Below are 14960 nucleotides of genomic sequence, written 5' to 3'. Positions count from 1 at the left end.
TTACAGCAGCTTGTCGGGGGCCTTTGGTGGCGCAGGAGTACAGCGTTTGAGCAGCACACAGAGGCCCCTCAGAACCCTGGAGTTCCTCAAGGAATCAATGCAATCAATGCGTTCATATTTTCATCTTTGGTTGGTTGAGTTCTTGGAGGAACCTTATAATATTTCAATGTGGCGCGTGCGGAGCACTTTGAATTTATATCGCCATTGGACTTGTTGCGCTGCCAGACTCAGAAGATATGTGGTTTTAGGCGATGGCTACATGGGATAGACTGTATGATGAAAGCCACGCCTCCAATAACCTACACCTCCTATCTTCTGATAGGCTGCTGCTGCTACAATATATTTTTTAAGTTCCAAATTGAACCCCTCCCAACACAAAAAGGTTGAACCTTTACACAGAGATTCTTCAAATAACCTTTTCAGAGGGCTTCCTCAAGGAACCTTTTTGACCTGAAAAGGTTCCCTTACAGTGGCAATCATTTGAACCGCAAAAGGTTCTTCAAGGCTCCTTTACGTCTAAGAGTGAACTGTGTGTAGGTAGCTAGATGAGAGGTGGTTCCCACTGGATCTGTGCTTGTATAACCACAGCAGATGTTGAAGGTCTCTGTAAGTGAAGCAGAAAGATTGGGTTATCATGCAAGCGTGTGCATCCCTGTACACTCAGGGGCTTTGCACTCTCTTTCACCTATTTCTCCATCTCTCTCATCTCTCTCTGCCAGTGGGCTACTTTGGTATCTGGACACTTCAGGATGAGTTGCTTCCAATGAGAGGCGAAATCACTAAGTGAACAAGCTCATTATTGTCTTAACACCCCCTATGCTCTCCATCTCTCTCTCTCTCTCCTCTCTCTCTCTCTCTCTCAATTATATGTCTCTCTCTCTCCTCTCTCCCTCTCTCTCAATTCTATGTCTCTCTCTCTCCTCTCTCTCTCTCTCTCTCAATTCTAGGTCTCTCTCTCCTCTCTCCCTCTCTCTCAATTCTATGTCTCTCTCTCTCAATTCTATGTCTCTCTCTCTCTCTCTCTCTCTCTCTCAATTGTAGGTCTCTCTCTCTGTCTCTCTGTCTCTCTCTCTCTCTCTCTCTCTCTCTGTGTCTCTCAATTCTATGTCTCTCTCTCTCTCTCTCAATTCAATTCAATTGAAATAAACAATAAAAATGAACAGTAAACATTACACATACAGAAGTTTCAAAACAATAAAGACATTACAAATGTCGTATTATGCATATATGCAGTGTTGTAACAATGTACAAATGGTTAAAGTACACAAGGGAAAATAAATAAGCATAAATATGGGTTGTATTTACAATGGTGTTTGTTCTTTACTGGTTGCCCTTTTCTTGTGGCAACAGGTCACAAATCTTGCTGCTGTGATGGCACACGGTGGTATTTCACCCAGTAGATATGGGAGTGTATCTAAATTGGGTTTGTTTTTGAATTCTTTGTGGATCTGTGTAATCTGAGGGAAATATGTGTCTCTAATATGGTCATACATTGGGCAGGAGGTTAGGAAGTGCAGCTCAGTTTCCACCTCATTTTGTGGGCAGTGTGCACATAGCCTGTCTTCTCTTGAGAACCAGGTCTGCCTTTCTCACTGTGTAGTCTCTGTTTAGGGCCAAATAGCATTCTAGTTTGCTCTGTTTTTTTGTTAATTCTTTTCAATGTGTCAAGTAATTATCTTTTTTTTCTCATGATTTGCTTGGGTCTAATTGTGCTGCTGTCCCGGGGCTATGTGGGGTGTGTTTGTGTTCGTGAACCGAGCCCCAGGACCAGCTTGCTTAGGGGACTCTTCTCCAGGTTCATCTCTCTGTAGATGATGGCTTTGTTATGGAAGGTTTGGGAATCGCTTCCTTTTAGATGGTGCTCTCTCTCTCTATCGCTCTCTCTCTCTGCCTCTCTGTCTCTCTCTCTCTCTGCCTCTCTGTCTCTCTCCTCTGTCTCTCTGTCTCTCTCTGTCTCTCTCTCTCTCTCTCTCTCTCTCTCTCTCTCTCTCTCTCTCTCTCTCTCTCTCAACCTAGGGGTTATCCTTCACTCACCTTCATTCATTCCTTCACTTCACCTAGCAGTTCTATGTTATTTATGTGTGGATTGAGACAAATTGTTTGTGGGCAAACAGTAGGAACATTAGAAATATTTTTTACTTTCTGAATGTTCCGCTCTGCCTGACATGCGTAAAGGAGAAGACTATGTTTAAATCACCAAACGAAAAACTAAACAGTGTGATCTTCACTTTGATGACACAGTGAGTCACCATATGTGGCCGGATATTGAATATAAATGTAAACACGGATTAGCAGAATAACTCGTTTAAATGACTCTGTACTATACCTGTATTACACCGGTACACTGTACTGTACAACCGTGACCTACATTACAATCGCTAGATATAAACAACGAATGCATCAGCTAGTTTGGTCCTAAAGTGTTATCTTGGTAGTTGGATGAACGTTGCCTGTGCAAGCCGCGTGACCCCCCCCCCACCACCTTTTCGCGTTCCTTGCAATCCGTGTGATGGTTTGGATGCGAGCCCCATGCCGTTAATTAAATAGTGTGAGGGTGTGATCACTCGAGCTAACACCCATTCAGGCCCGCATACCCACAATGTACTGCTGCTTTGGCTTCCTGTTTGATCACAGATGAGCTGTGTTCGAATACCCATACTAACATACTGTATACTACATAATGAGTATATACTACACACTATATACTATAAGGGTGTGTTCGTAAATTCAATCTGGAGTGCCTGAGTGAGCTCAGAGTGTGCTCTGTGCGTCCGTAAATGCAGAGCATTGTCAGGTTGTCCGTTCGTTTTTGCTCTCGGAGCGTTCACAGCGCACACTGGCAGTCAAGCACACACGCTAACGTTGGCTAGCTTGCTAGCTACTTCCAGACACAAATGAGAGAAGACCTCACTCTGACCATTTTACTCGCCCAAGAAGAGCTGGTCAGACTTTTTTCATGTTATCCAGAGTTGGTGACTAACTGTGCTGCTGGCAACAATTTAATTACACTTTTTTTGTTTACTGACACCGGCCATATTCAACAGGTGTTGAGCGTTCGTAAATTCATCAGTTATTCTGTGCTCTGGCACACTCAGACGAGAGTGCTCTGAAATTGGAGTAGATAACCAGAATTAACAATGTCAATGAAACGCACAACGACTACAACATTTAGCTAAGAATGATGTGAATAATCAAGTCAATAAATGTTGGGTAGTTAGTTAGATAGCAGATAGTTAATATACTGCCTGGCAAGTTATATGTGTTAGCCAACTAATGTTAAGTAACTAGCTAACATACCAGTACATATTGCTGTAATGATATGCAGTTCGTAAGGATAGCATAGCTAATAAATTGTCAGTCAACGTAACTTATTTGAAAAGTCATGACTTTATTACATTGCTCAACATTTACTTAACATGCAGACTTTGGCTACATATTTTCTGCCATTTTCTTCAAATCTGAGAACGTTGTGAAGCCACACACATTTTCTGAAGAATTGCATTGTGGGCCCGAAAAGTACAGAAATAGTGTACACTGCTTGCATACTTACTGCGAATTTAGTACGACATCCGGTAACTTTTGGCATACTAACTATATCCATACTATGACCAATAAGCATACTATATTCCCAATTCACGTCACAAATAGTACGGTTAGTGCGAGTGTTCTGACACAGCTATGTAGTTTGTGTGGACGGGCAATGTTTTTGAAGTCTGCTCTTTTTCAAGGCACTTTTCTTTAGTGCTTCCAATGGCAATCCTTTTCCGGGCTGGCAGTGTTGGCCTTTAGGGAGAGGCAGTGTTGGCCTTTAGGGAGAGACAGTGTTGGCCTTTAGGGAGAGGCGGTGTTGGCCTTTAGGGACAGGCGGTGTTGGCCTTTAGGGAGAGGTGGTGTTGGCCTTTAGGGAGAGACGGTGTTGGCCTTTAGGGAGAGGCGGTGTTGGCCTTTAGGGAGAGGCGGTGTTGGCCTTTAGGGAGAGACGGTGTTGGCCTTTAGGGAGAGGCGGTGTTGGCCTTTAGGGAGAGGCGGTGTTGGCCTTTAGGGAGAGGTGGTGTTGGCCTTTAGGGAGAGGCGGTGTTGGCCTTTAGGGAGAGGCAGTGTTGGCCTTTAGGGAGAGGAAGTGTTGGCCTTTAGGGAGAGACGGTGTTGGCCTTTAGGGAGAGGCGGTGTTGGCCTTTAGGGACAGGCGGTGTTGGCCTTTAGGGAGAGGCGGTGTTGGCCTTTAGGGAGAGGCGGTGTTGGCCTTTAGGGAGAGGCGGTGTTGGCCTTTAGGGAGAGGCGGTGTTGGCCTTTAGGGAGAGGCAGGGTTGGCCTTTAGGGAGAGGCAGGTGGCCTTTAGGGAGAGGCGGGTTGGCCTTTAGGGAGAGGCAGGGTTGGCCTTTAGGGAGAGGCAGTGTTGGCCTTTAGGGAGAGGCGGTGTTGGCCTTTAGGGAGAGGCAGGGTTGGCCTTTAGGGAGAGGCGGTGTTGGCCTTTAGGGAGAGGCGGTGTTGGCCTTTAGGGAGAGGCGGTGTTGGCCTTTAGGGAGAGGCGGTGTTGGCCTTTAGGGAGAGGCAGTGTTGGCCTTTAGGGAGAGGCGGTGTTGGCCTTTAGGGAGAGGCGGGGTTTAATAAAAACATGTCAGCACCCTTTGGACCTGATCATTTCCCTCTTCATTTTGAAGGAAGGATTTGGGTGAGATAGCTGGTTTAACAGCTCAGAGAGAGAGAGAGAGAGAGAGAGAGAGAGAGAGAGAGAGAGAGAGAACTTGTACTGTGCCCCACAGCCTTTTCTCCACCTGCCACGGTTCTGTTCGGCCACCCGAGCAGAAGTCAGTGTGTGTTCGTCAAGGTGGGCGGACACATAAACATGAAGCTGCTACCTCTCTCTGTTCTCTCAGTGATTTGTTGCACTAGGGGAAACATGGTAGCATTTAGTCAAAAATACATGTTTCTCTGACAATGGCTGTACTTTGTTGACATAACATTTGTTGCTCAGAACTCTAAAATGTCCGGGACTTGAAGGATGTTGTATATTCAGTTGGAGCAGAGGGGTAGGGTCATGTGGTGTTTTTCTGGCCCTTGAGCCTGTCTGTTTCATTGACCCTGAAGGACAACTTGGAGAAACAACATTATTGCAACGTAACTACAGAATGTGCAGTTGTATCAAGAAATAGATTTAGGAAAATACCAATATGCCAACATGCAATTTCATATCTGAAGGACTTTATAGAGCCCAATACAATACACAGCAATAATTAGAGGGCCATTGCAGCACAGGAGTAAGAAAATTCTATGCATCTTAATATGGTCTCATTGTCATTGAAGGGCAAGTTACATGCTCCCAATTCCCCCATCTCGAAACACACAGGCACAAAGGCACAAACACACGCACACTCACACAGACACACACACACACACACACACACACCTTCCACTTCTTCATCACCGGCCTCTGAGCCCAGTCTCATGTTTGTTGATGGTCCACTTGTTATTGACTTCTCAACTCACCTTGGAATCAAATCACAACGTCAACCCTTCCTGCCACTCAAAAGGCCCACAGCAGATGCTCCTTTGCATGTTTTATCTCCTCTACCTGGCCACTGTGCCCCCCTCCAAGACCTGTCGGCTCCCAATGTGTTTCATTTATGACTGGCTGAAGGTTTGAAGTCATGTCGATGTCAGTCATTCTGTCAAGGTTGTTTACCTAAATGTACCAACACCAGAGAATACAGTAGAGTCTAGACAACACTTAGGGTGAGTGAGTAACAAAGTAGCACAGAAAATGGTTAGAGACGCCCACACTTCCCCCTTAGTCTCCCCGGCCAGAGAGAGGGTTTTTGTGATAATGACAGGTCATATGGGGGACCTGTGGAGCTCGGTCCTGCGGCGGTAATTGGCCTGCTGGTTCTGTGGCATTTAAATCCAGCCGTCAATTATCCATTTGCTGAGAGACGGATGGACGGGTACAGGCAGTTAGTAGAGAGAGACAGCATGCAGAGCTAAAGCGATCAGATAACACGCACATCTATTCTGACTCCGTAAGGTTAAGAGTTCAGGCACTCCTGCTTCAGTTGTCTGGATGCCTGCTGTGTTGTTGTTATATGACAGCATCTCACTAAGGAATACAAACAGAAGTTAGTTTGTGGCCAAGTTATCTGTACAGGAGCATTATTGTTCTATTTGATCGACTGAGACACTGACTCCCGTCTTATTTCATAGGCTGTTACACTGACCAGTGGACAGTGACTGCCTTCCATGCTTGGTTTGTAATGCTGGCCTGCGCAGTGATTCTGCCACCACACTTCTTTTTGCTTCATGCTGACAGTACAGTACAGTAGTCATGCTTAAGTCCACTATGGCCCGGTGCCCACTAGTCTCCTCGGGGGGCCAATCCTCTTACAGCCTGTGTGTAGAGATTACCATTAGCACATTTACCTTATATTCTCTGCCGGACCGAATTTGCACTTTTCCCAGAACCCACAGGTTTGAACCTGTTTTCTGTGGTGGTGGTGGTGGTAGTAATGGTGGTGGTGGTAGTAATGGTGGTGGTGGTGGTGGTAGTAATGGTGGTGGTGGTGGTGGTGGTGGTGGTGGTAGTAGTAATGGTGGTGGTGGTGGTGGTGGTGGTGGTGGTGGTGGTAGTAATGGTGGTGGTGGTGGTGGTGGGGGTGGTAGTAATGGGGTGGTGGGGGGTGGTGGTGGTGGTGGTGGTGGTAGTAATGGTGGTGGTGGTGGTGGTGGTGGTGGTGGTGGTAGTAATGGGGGTGGTGGTGGTGGTAGTAATGGGGGTGGTGGTGGTGGTAGTAATGGGGGTGGTGGTGGTGGTAGTAATGGGGGTGGTGGTGGTGGTGGTGGTGGTGGTGGTAGTAATGGTGGTGGTGGTGGTGGTGGTGGTGGTGGTGGTGTAATGTGGTGGTGTAATGGGGGTGGTGGTAGTAATGGGGTGGTGGTAATGGTGGTGGTGGTAGGGGGTGGTGGTGGTGGTGGTAATGGTGGTGGTGGTGTAATGGGGGTGGTGGTAGTAATGGTGGTGGTGGTGGTGGTGGTGGTGGTGGTAATGGTGGTGGTGGTGGTGGTAGTCGTCTGGAAACACATCGCCAAAGTCTGGGATATCCACAGTAAGACCAGGGAGTCAGTTTGTCTAGTTTAGCCGACAGGGAACCAGAACACCATCAATAACATAAAGGGATCATTATAGAAGGCTCTTTTCCCTTTGGATTGGACATTGTAATTATGTCTGTGAACTGTGGGCTTGTCCATTGAGTATGACATGTGAGTGATGGGGGGGGGGGGGGGGGCGCTTGTTTAATGACTGTCTCATATTTCCTAACGATGTTGTGCGGTATGGATGCCAATGACATGAATGGCTTTGTGCAAACTGTTTTCTGGGTTGTGGTGATGAAGATGTATTGTGTGTTATGGATGGCGCTGTGATGCTGACCTCTATGTTCTGTGTTGTTGCTGTACAGGAGTTTGCAGCCCTGACCAAGGAGCTGAACGTGTGCAGAGAGAACCTTCTGGAGAAGGAGGAGGAGATCTCTGAGCTCAAGGCCGAGAGGAACAACACCAGGGTACGTGGAGAGGAGACACAAGAACGCACGCACAGACACACACACGTTTGTTTCTGCCCAATTCTAACCTCACACATTGACCTGAAGCAGAACGGCTTAGAGTCTATGGAGATAAACAATGTTTTCATCTGTTGACGCGGTTGACTGGTCACCTGTAACAGGTCGATGGAACCAGTAGCCTGCATTTCCCCTGGGACAGATTTGGACCCCATATAAATTAGAGCTACCTCTGAATTCCATGTCCGATAATACCCTTTCATTAAGCAGAGTAACCAAACTCTGCTGTTGACAGATAAGGCTGCTCTTTTCCCATTCATCTGTATAATGGGAGACTCACATAGTCACACTGACTGACTACAAACCACCAGTCTGTATAATGGGAATCTCACATAGTCACACTGACAGACTACAAACCACCAGTCTGTATAATGGGAGACTCACATAGTCACACTGACTGACTACAAACCACCAGTCTGTATAATGGGAGACTCACATTGTTATGAACTTGAGTGAAGACCCAAACGCGGTTTTAACAGAAAACAGAGTTCTTTAATAAAAAACAGGAATGGCATAAATCCTCTTCCAACGTAGTCAATGGAACAAAAGAACGTAGTATAATGCAGGTTGCACCTGCCATGCAGACTCCGACAGGACAGGACAAGGTGGAAGCAAACGAGACGACAGCTTGCTTCTGGCATCAAAAAACACAAACAAGAATCAGACACTGAAAGTAGCAGGAACAGAGAAAGAAATAGAGACCTAATCAGAGGGGGAAGAGAGAACAGGTGGGGAAAGAGAGAATGAGCTAGTTAGGGGAAATGTAGAACAGCTGAGGGATGAGAGACAGAGAAGGTAACCTAAAAAGACCAGCAGAGAGAGAAATGAAGAGAAAGGACAGGAACAGACATAACAAGACATGACAGTACCCCCCACTCACCGAGCGCCTCCTGGCGCACTCGAGGAGGAAACCTGGCGGCAACGGAGGAAATCATCGATCAGCGAACGGTCCAGCACGTCCCGAGAGGGAACCCAACTCCTCTCCTCAGGACCGTACCCCTCCCAATCCACTAGGTACTGATGACCACGGCCCCGAGGGCGCATGTCCAAAATCTTACGAACCCTGTAGATGGGTGCGCCCTCGACAAGGATGGGGGGAGGGACGAGCGGGGGCGCGAAGAACGGGCTTAACACAGGAGACATGGAAGACCGGGTGAACGCGACGAAGATAGCGCGGGAGAAGAAGTCGCACTGCGACAGGATTAATGACCTGGGAAATACGGAACGGACCAATGAACCGCGGGGCCAACTTGCGAGAAGCTGTCTTAAGGGGAAGGTTCTGAGTGGAGAGCCATACTCTCTGACCGCAACAATATCTAGGACTCTTGGTCCTACGCTTATTAGCGGCCCTCACAGTCTGCGCCCTATTACGGCAAAGTGCCGACCTGACCCCTTCCAGGTGCGCTCGCAACGCTGGACAAAAGCCTGAGCGGAGGGGACGCAGGACTCGGCGAGCTGAGATGAGAACAGCGGAGGCTGGTACCCGAGGCTACACTGAAAAGGGGATAGACCGGTAGCAGACGAGGGAAGCGAGTTGTGGGCGTACTCTGCCCAGGGAGCTGTTCTGACCAAGACGCAGGGTTACGAAAAGAAAGACTGCGTAAAATGCGACCAACAGTCTGATTGGCCCGTTCGGCTTGACCGTTAGACTGGGGATGAAAGCCGGACGAGAGACTGACGGAAGCCCCAATCAAACGGCAAAACTCCCTCCAAAATTGAGACGTGAACTGCGGGCCTCTGTCGGAAACGACGTCAGACGGAAGGCCATGAATTCGGAAAACATTCTCGATAATGATCTGAGCCGTCTCCTTAGCAGAAGGGAGCTTATCGAGAGGAATGAAATGAGCCGCCTTAGAGAATCTATCGACAACCGTAAGAATAACAGTCTTCCCCGCTGATGAAGGCAGTCCGGTGATAAAATCTAAAGCGATGTGAGACCACGGTCGAGAGGGAATGGGAAGCGGTCTGAGACGGCCGGCAGGAGGAGAGTTCCCAGATTTAGTCTGCGCGCAGACCGAACAAGCGGCGACAAATCGACGCGCGTCACGTTCCCGAGTGGGCCACCAGAAACGCTGGCGAATGGAAGCGAGCGTACCCCGAAGGCCGGGGTGGCCGGCTAACTTGGCAGAGTGGGCCCACTGAAGAACGGCCGGACGAGTAGGAACGGGAACGAACAGAAGGTTCCTAGGGCAAGCTCGCGGCGACGGAGTGTGAGCGAGTGCTTGCTTTACCTGCCTCTCAATTCCCCAGACAGTCAACCCGACAACACGCCCCTCAGGGAGAATCCCATCGGGGTCGGTGGAGACCTCAGAAGAACTGAAGAGACGAGATAAAGCATCAGGTTTGGTGTTTTTTGAGCCCGGACGATAAGAAATAAACTCGAAACGAGCGAAAAACAGAGCCCAACGAGCCTGACGCGCATTAAGTCGTTTGGCTGAACGGATGTACTCAAGGTTCCTATGGTCAGTCCAAACGACAAAAGGAACGGTCGCCCCTCCAACCACTGTCGCCATTCGCCTAGGGCTAAGCGGATGGCGAGCAGTTCGCGATTACCAACATCATAGTTACGTTCTGACGGCGATAAGCGATGAGAGAAAAACGCGCAAGGATGGACCTTGCCGTCAGAGAGAGAGCGCTGAGAAAGAATGGCTCCCACGCCCACCTCTGACGCCAACCTCAACAACAAACTGTCTAGAGATGTCAGGTGTAACAAGAATAGGTGCGGATGTAAAACGATTCTTAAGAAGATCAAAAGCTCCCTGGGCGGAAACGGACCACTTAAAGCACGTCTTAACAGAAGTAAGGGCTGTGAGAGGAGCTGCCACCTGACCGAAATTACGGATGAAACGACGGTAGAAATTAGCGAAGCCCAGAAAGCGCTGCAGCTCGACGCGTGACTTAGGAACGGGCCAATCAATGACAGCCTGGACCTTAGCGGGATCCATCTTAATGCCCTCAGCGGAAATAACGGAACCGAGAAAAGGGACAGAGGCGGCATGAAAAGTGCACTTCTCAGCCTTCACATAAAGACAGTTCTCCAAAAGGCGCTGGAGGACGCGTCGCACGTGCTGAACATGAATCGAGAGAGACGGTGAAAAAATCAGGATATCATCCATGTAAACGAAAACAAAAATGTTCAGCATGTCTCTCAGGACGTCGTTAACTAGTGCCTGAAAGACAGCTGGAGCGTTAACGAGGCCGAAAGGAAGAACCCGGTATTCAAAGTGCCCTAACGGAGTGTTAAACGCCGTCTTCCACTCGTCCCCCTCCCTGATGCGCACGAGATGGTAGGCGTTACGAAGGTCCAATTTGGTGAAAAACCTGGCTCCCTGCAGGATCTCGAAGGCTGAAGACATAAGAGGAAGCGGATAACGATTCTTAACTGTTATGTCATTCAGCCCTCGATAATCCACGCATGGGCGCAGGGACCCGTCCTTCTTCTGAACAAAAAGAACCCCGCGCCGGCGGGGGAGGAGGAGGAGACTATGGTACCGGCGTCGAGCGAAACCGACAAATAATCCTCGAGAGCCTTACGTTCGGGAGCCGACAGAGAGTATAATCTACCCCGGGGGGAGTAGTTCCCGGAAGGAGATCAATACTACAGTCATACGACCGGTGTGGAGGGAGAGAAGTGGCCTTGGAACGACTGAACACCGTGCGCAGATCGTGATACTCCTCCGGCACCCCTGTCAAATCGCCAGGCTCCTCCTGTGAAGAAGAGACAGAGGAAACAGGAGGGATAGCAGACATTAAACAAGTTACATGACAAGAAACATTCCAGGATAGGATAGTATTACTAGACCAATTAATAGAAGGGTTATGGCGCACTAGCCAGGGATGACCCAAAACAACAGGTGTAAAAGGTGAACGAAAAATTAAAAAAGAAATGGTTTCGCTATGATTACCAGAGACAGTGAGGGTTAAAGGCAGCGTCTCACGCTGAATCTTGGGGAGAGAACTACCATCTAAAGCGAACAAGGCCCTGGGCTCCCCTAACTGTCTGAGAGGAATGTCATGTTCCCGAGCCCAGGTCTCGTCCATAAAACAGCCCTCCGCCCCAGAGTCTATCAAGGCACTGCAGGAAGCAGATGAACCGGGCCAGCGGAGATGGACCGGAAAGGTAGTGCGTGATCCAGAAGGAGAGGCCTGAGTAGTTGCGCTCACCAGTAGCCCTCCTCTTACTGATGAGCTCTGGCCCTTTACTGGACATGAGGTGACAAAATGACCAGCGGAGCCGCAGTAGAGACAGAGGCGATTGGTGATTCTCCGTTCCTCTCCTTGGCCGAGATGCGAATACCCCCAGCTGCATAGGCTCAGCATCCGAGCCGGCGGGGGGGAGGGTGGCAGTGATGCGGCAGGTGGCAGTGATGTGGAGAGGGGAGCAACGGAGAACGTGAGCTCCTTTCCACGAGCTCGGCGACGAAGATCAAACCGTCGCTCTATGCGAATAGCGAGAGCTATTAAGGAGTCCAGACTGGAAGGAACCTCCCGGGAGAGGATCTCATCCTTAACCTCGACGTGGAGACCCTCCAGAAAACGAGCGAGCAAAGCCGGCTCGTTCCAGTCACTAGAGGCAGCGAGAGTGCGAAACTCAATAGAATAATCCGTTATGGATCTATTCCCCTGACATAGGGAAGACAGGGCCCTGGAAGCCTCCTCGCCAAAAACAGAACGGTCAAAAACCCGTATCATCTCCTCCTTAAAGTCCTGATACTGGTTAATACACTCAGCCCTCGCCTCCCAGACTGCCGTGCCCCACTCACGCGCCCGTCCGGTAAGGAGAGAAATGACGTAGGCGATGCGGGCTGCGCTCCTGGAGTAAGTGTTGGGCTGGAGAGAGAACACCACATCACACTGAGTGAGGAATGAGCGGCACTCAGTGGGCTCCCCAGAGTAACACGGCGGGTTGTTGATCCTGGGCTCCGGAGACTCGGAAACCCTGGAAGTGGGCGGTGGATCGAGGTGGAGTTGGTGAACCCGTCTTGTGAGGTCGGAGACTTGGACGGCCAGGGTCTCAACGGCATGTTGAGCAGCAGACAATTCCTCCTCGTGTCTGCCTAGCATCGCTCCCTGGATCTCGACGGCGGAGTGAAAAGGGTCCGGAGCCGCTGGGTCCATTCTTGGTCTGATTCTTCTGTTATGAACTTGAGTGAAGACCCAAACGCGGTTTTAACAGAAAACAGAGTTCTTTAATAAAAAACAGGAATGGCATAAATCCTCTTCCAACGTAGTCAATGGAACAAAAGAACGTAGTATAATGCAGGTTGCACCTGCCATGCAGACTCCGACAGGACAGGACAAGGTGGAAGCAAACGAGACGACAGCTTGCTTCTGGCATCAAAAAACACAAACAAGAATCAGACACTGAAAGTAGCAGGAACAGAGAAAGAAATAGAGACCTAATCAGAGGGGGAAGAGAGAACAGGTGGGGAAAGAGAGAATGAGCTAGTTAGGGGAAATGTAGAACAGCTGAGGGATGAGAGACAGAGAAGGTAACCTAAAAAGACCAGCAGAGAGAGAGAATGAAGAGAAAGGACAGGAACAGACATAACAAGACATGACACACATAGTCACACTGACTGACTACAAACCACCAGTCTGTATAATGGGAGACTCACATAGTCACACTGACAGACTACAAACCACCAGTCTGTATAATGGGAGACTCACATAGTCACACTGACTGACTACAAACCACCAGTCTGTTTAATGGGAGACTAACATAGTCACACTGACAGACTACAAACCACCAGTCTGTTTAATGGGAGACTCACATAGTCACACTGACTGACTACAAACCACCAGTCTGTATAATGGGAGACTAACATAGTCACACTGACAGACTACAAACCACCAGTCTGTATAATGGGAGACTCACATAGAGAGAGACAGACAGACAGACAGACAGACAGACAGACAGACAGACAGACAGACCTCTCTCTTCATTATCACCTTGAATCCTCTGCAGAGCGATGAGGCAGACTTTTAATATATCAACTTTTTTTTGTTTTAAAGTTCATAATTAAATCTTTGAAGCCAGGTGCATGCAATCAGTGGGTTGGAGGGCTGACAACAAAAAAGAGGATGGTGTACCTCTAGGTACCCCTAAACATTGTAAGCTGGATGAGCCATGCAGTGTAGAAGCATGATAAGAGAGAAATTATGAACCAGAGAAAGGAGAAGGAGGAGAGGGTGGGTGTAGGTGTAGGTTATAGAAAGAGGAGGAGGAGGAAGAGGAGGAGGAGAGGGTGTGTGTAGGTTATAGAGAGAGGAGGGGGAGAGGTTGTGTGTAGGTTATAGAGAGAGGAGGAGAAGGAGAGGGTGTGTGTAGGTTATCGAGAGAGGAGGAGGAGAGGGTGTGTGTAGGTTACAGAGAGAGGAGGAGGACAGGGTGTGTGTAGGTTACAGAGAGAGGAGGAGGAGGAGGAGGAGAGGGTGTGTGTAGGTTACAGAGTGAGGAGGAGGAGAGGGTTTGTGTAGGTTACAGAGTGAGGAGGAGGAGAGGGTGTGTGTAGGTTACAGAGAGAGGAGGAGGAGAGGGTGTGTGTAGGTTACAGAGTGAGGAGGAGGAGAGGGTGTGTGTAGGTTACAGAGAGAGGAGGAGGAGGAGGAGAGGGGTGTGTGTAGGTTACAGAGAGAGGAGGAGGAGAGGGTGTGTGTAGGTTACAGAGAGAGGAGGAGGAGAGGGTGTGTGTAGGTTACAGAGAGAGGAGGAGGAGAGGGTGTGTGTAGGTTACAGAGAGAGGAGGAGGAGAGGGTTTGTGTAGGTTACAGAGAGAGGAGGAGGAGAGGGTGTGTGTAGGTTACAGAGAGAGGAGGAGGAGAGGGTGTGTGTAGGTTACAGAGAGAGGAGGAGGAGAGGGTGTGTGTAGGTTACAGAGAGAGGAGGAGGAGAGGGTGTGTGTAGGTTACAGAGAGAGGAGGAGGAGGCGGAGAGGGTGTGTGTAGGTTATAGAGAGAGGAGGAGGAGAGGGTGTGTGTAGGTTACAGAGAGAGGAGGAGGAGAGGGTTTGTGTAGGTTACAGAGTGAGGAGGAGGAGAGGGTGTGTGTAGGTTACAGAGAGAGGAGGAGGAGAGGGTTTGTGTAGGTTACAGAGTGAGGAGGAGGAGAGGGTGTGTGTAGGTTACAGAGAGAGGAGGAGGAGGAGGAGAGGGTGTGTGTAGGTTACAGAGAGAGGAGGAGGAGAGGGTGTGTGTAGGTTACAGAGAGAGGAGGAGGAGAGGGTGTGTGTAGGTTACAGAGAGAGGAGGAGGAGAGGGTGTGTGTAGGTTATAGAGAGAGGAGGAGGAGGAGGAGGAGAGGGTGTGTGTGGGTTATAGAGAGAGGAGGAGGAGAGGGTGTGTGTAGGTTAC

General features: G+C 49.2%; 1 protein-coding gene across 1 annotated transcript in view; it reads left to right on the top strand.

Annotated features, from left to right (window-relative positions):
- The window catches only part of LOC135515002 (liprin-alpha-2-like), a 228167-nt gene that overhangs the window by 150794 nt on the left and 62413 nt on the right, over window positions 1–14960 (top strand). The window contains exon 2 of the mRNA XM_064938792.1: window positions 7449–7550. Within this exon, the coding sequence (XP_064794864.1) occupies window positions 7449–7550 (102 nt within the window). The remainder of the gene's footprint in view (window positions 1–7448; window positions 7551–14960) is intronic.

This window comes from Oncorhynchus masou, chromosome 26 (assembly GCF_036934945.1).
Source record: "Oncorhynchus masou masou isolate Uvic2021 chromosome 26, UVic_Omas_1.1, whole genome shotgun sequence".
NCBI lineage: Eukaryota > Metazoa > Chordata > Actinopteri > Salmoniformes > Salmonidae > Oncorhynchus > Oncorhynchus masou.
The sequence above is the reverse complement of the archived record's forward strand: the minus strand, read 5'-3'. Positions and strand labels throughout refer to the sequence as shown.